This window comes from Aegilops tauschii, chromosome 5 (genome assembly GCF_002575655.3).
Source record: "Aegilops tauschii subsp. strangulata cultivar AL8/78 chromosome 5, Aet v6.0, whole genome shotgun sequence".
In the NCBI taxonomy this organism is placed as follows: Eukaryota; Viridiplantae; Streptophyta; class Magnoliopsida; order Poales; family Poaceae; genus Aegilops; species Aegilops tauschii.
The window spans coordinates 386807851-386810368 of record NC_053039.3 but is presented as its reverse complement, the minus strand read 5'-3'; the positions used below and the strand labels follow the sequence as shown (position 1 = coordinate 386810368).

Below are 2518 nucleotides of genomic sequence, written 5' to 3'. Positions count from 1 at the left end.
CTTGGTGGGACCGATCGCTCATCTCGGCTAGACCGGAACGTTACGAAGGGAAACAGAGAGTTTGCAATCCCATCTCGGTGAGACCGAGATCCCTATCGGTGAGAGCAAACTGATTAGGGTTTCTGGCTATGGCTATGTCAAATGAACTCGGTGGCACCGGATAGATCAAAGGGCCAAGTTTGACTTTTGGTGTGGGACATATGTGGAAATGAGAAAGTGGTTGAGGGCTTTTGGAGCATATCACTAAGCATTTTGAGCAAGCAAGCCATTAAGCAACACCTCATACCCTTTTAATAGTATTGGCTTTTCCTATGGACTCAATGTGATCTTGGATCACTAAAATGAAAAATGTAGAGTCTTGAGCTTGAGCTAATATGTGTCCTTAGCATTTTGAGGGGTCCACATCTCTAGTCCATGCCATGCCAATCATTGAACTTTCTGAAATGATCATCTTGAAAGAGCATTAGTTCAATGAGCTATATGATTTTAGGAATTACCAAAACCACCCAGGGATAGTTGCACTTTCAACCATGTCAAGATTGATGACATGTTTTCCACTGATGATGCATGTGATATCAAGCAAATACCAGTCGGTGGACAGGGTGTGGAGGACTTTCTTGCTTGGAACTTTACAAAGGATGGGGTTTTCACTGTTAGATCTGCGTATCATCTGCTTATGAGTTTGAAGAAGGCGAGGACCGGACGGCCGGGACCCTCGTCAAGTGTGAATAATCACGGAGTTGGCTAGCTATGTGGGGTACTTATGCACCAAATAAGGTAAAGATCCATGCATGGGGAATCATGACAAATGGCCTGGCGGTGGGATCGGAGCTACATCAGAGAAGGCTTAAGACAGGTATTTTTTGCACGCCGTGTGGGACGGAAGAAACCATAGTCCACCGTTTTTGGAGATGCCCACACTCTCGGCTGTTCTGGGACGAGTTGGAGGAGCGAAGAGGTGTTCAGGTAGTGAGGCCACCGGTATATATTCAATTGAAGAGAGAAGTTGGAAGATGGTTGTTGGACTGGTTTGGAGGCGCAGGTGAGGAGGAGAAGGAAATGTTACTCCAAGGTGTCTACGGTCTCTGGTTGGCATGCAATGAAGTGAGGGATGGAAAAAGAATTCAATCATCTCAGGAGATTCCAGCTTTAGTGTCCAAATACATGGATGGATGGATTGAGGTTGTCCAGAAGAAGGTGCGCGCTAGAGTGCATCCATATTCAGAGAAGTGGTCGCCACCGGAGCTGGGGTGGATCAAAGTTAACACTGATGGTGCTGTCTTGAAAGGTGCTAATAAGGGAGGAAGCGGGGTGGTCCTGGGTGACCATAACAGTGCTTTCAGAGGAGCTGCGGCTCATTTCCTTCCTTCAATGGCGAATCCTGAGATCGTTGAGCTTCTGGCTTGTAAGAAGGCACTTATGTTTGCACGCGAGATTGGAATGTCGAAGATCCATGTTGAGATGGATTGCAAAGAAGCTGTTGGTATGATCAATGAGCCATGCAGGAATCTTTCTGTTGCCGGATCGATCGTCGAGGATATCAAGTCGAAGCTGTTGGGTAGGGAGGGCTGCAAGGTAACTTGGAATAGGAGGACTGCTAACAAAGCAGCTCATACCTTAGCTAAATTAGCTGTTGGTGAGGAGTGTTGTCAGAAATGGCGTGCTATGCCTCCAGAATGTGTCTTGCATGTAATTTCTGATGAGATCCCAAACTTTGATTAAGTAATGAATGTGGTTTTTCTCAAAAAAAAAAACGGGTAGCACGGTTCTACAGAAGCTGTACGTGTGAGGTTTAGGATGCCTCCACGACGCCAGGCGCATGGCACGTCAGCGGTGAGCTGCTTCTCAAGGATCCAGCTAGCCGGTCGGCGCCGCTAGCGGTCGACGTCGGTCCAATCGTCGGTACAATAACTCGGAATCGAACCCACGACCACTTAAAACATTAAGTGTGTCCAAAACCACTACGACGGCAGGCCTTTGGCCAACAACCTAAAGCTAGACGCATTAAGTAATGGATGGGCTGGGAATTTCAAATTATTTAGAAACACTTTGTGAACTGGTCTCTTTTCCATAATTTCTTTTTATTTATTTTACTTTTCCTGTTATGTTTCTTCTTTCTTTTTCAAAAAATGGCCACGCTTTCAAAATGTTGTTCAAAATTTCAAAAGGTTCGTAATTTCCAAATTTTGTTCATAAATTAAAAAATATTTGCATTTTTTAAAACTGTAAGGTAATTTCAAAAAAAGTTTATGTCTTTAAAAAATTGTTTAGAATGTCAAAATGCAAATAATTTTTCGAACAAAAACAATAGTGAAAACAAACATTTTATAAGAGCATGGACAAAAAAATAAATTGCAAAACACTTTTCCGATATGAGACTAACTAAATGATATCGAAAAAGTGTTCTAAATTTGCTTGAACATGTTTTCAGTTTGTCAACAATATTTTTTTAAATGAGAACATTTTATAAATTCCAAACAAATCCAATGGTCGGCCGACAGGAGCGATGTCGTCGCTT

General features: G+C 43.1%; 1 protein-coding gene across 1 annotated transcript; it reads left to right on the top strand.

Moving 5' to 3' along the window:
- Window positions 1-1164: 1164 nt before the first annotated feature.
- On the top strand, window positions 1165-1722 carry LOC141022897 (uncharacterized). The gene has a single exon (XM_073499177.1). It carries the CDS (start codon window positions 1165-1167, stop codon window positions 1720-1722), a length of 558 nt encoding a protein of 185 aa, XP_073355278.1.
- Window positions 1723-2518: the final 796 nt, after the last annotated feature.

What these genes read in the sequence shown, in the direction of transcription:
- LOC141022897 (XM_073499177.1), top strand. Translation starts at nt 1,165, where the DNA reads ATGGATGGATGGATTGAGGTTGTCCAGAAGAAGGTGCGCGCTAGAGTG.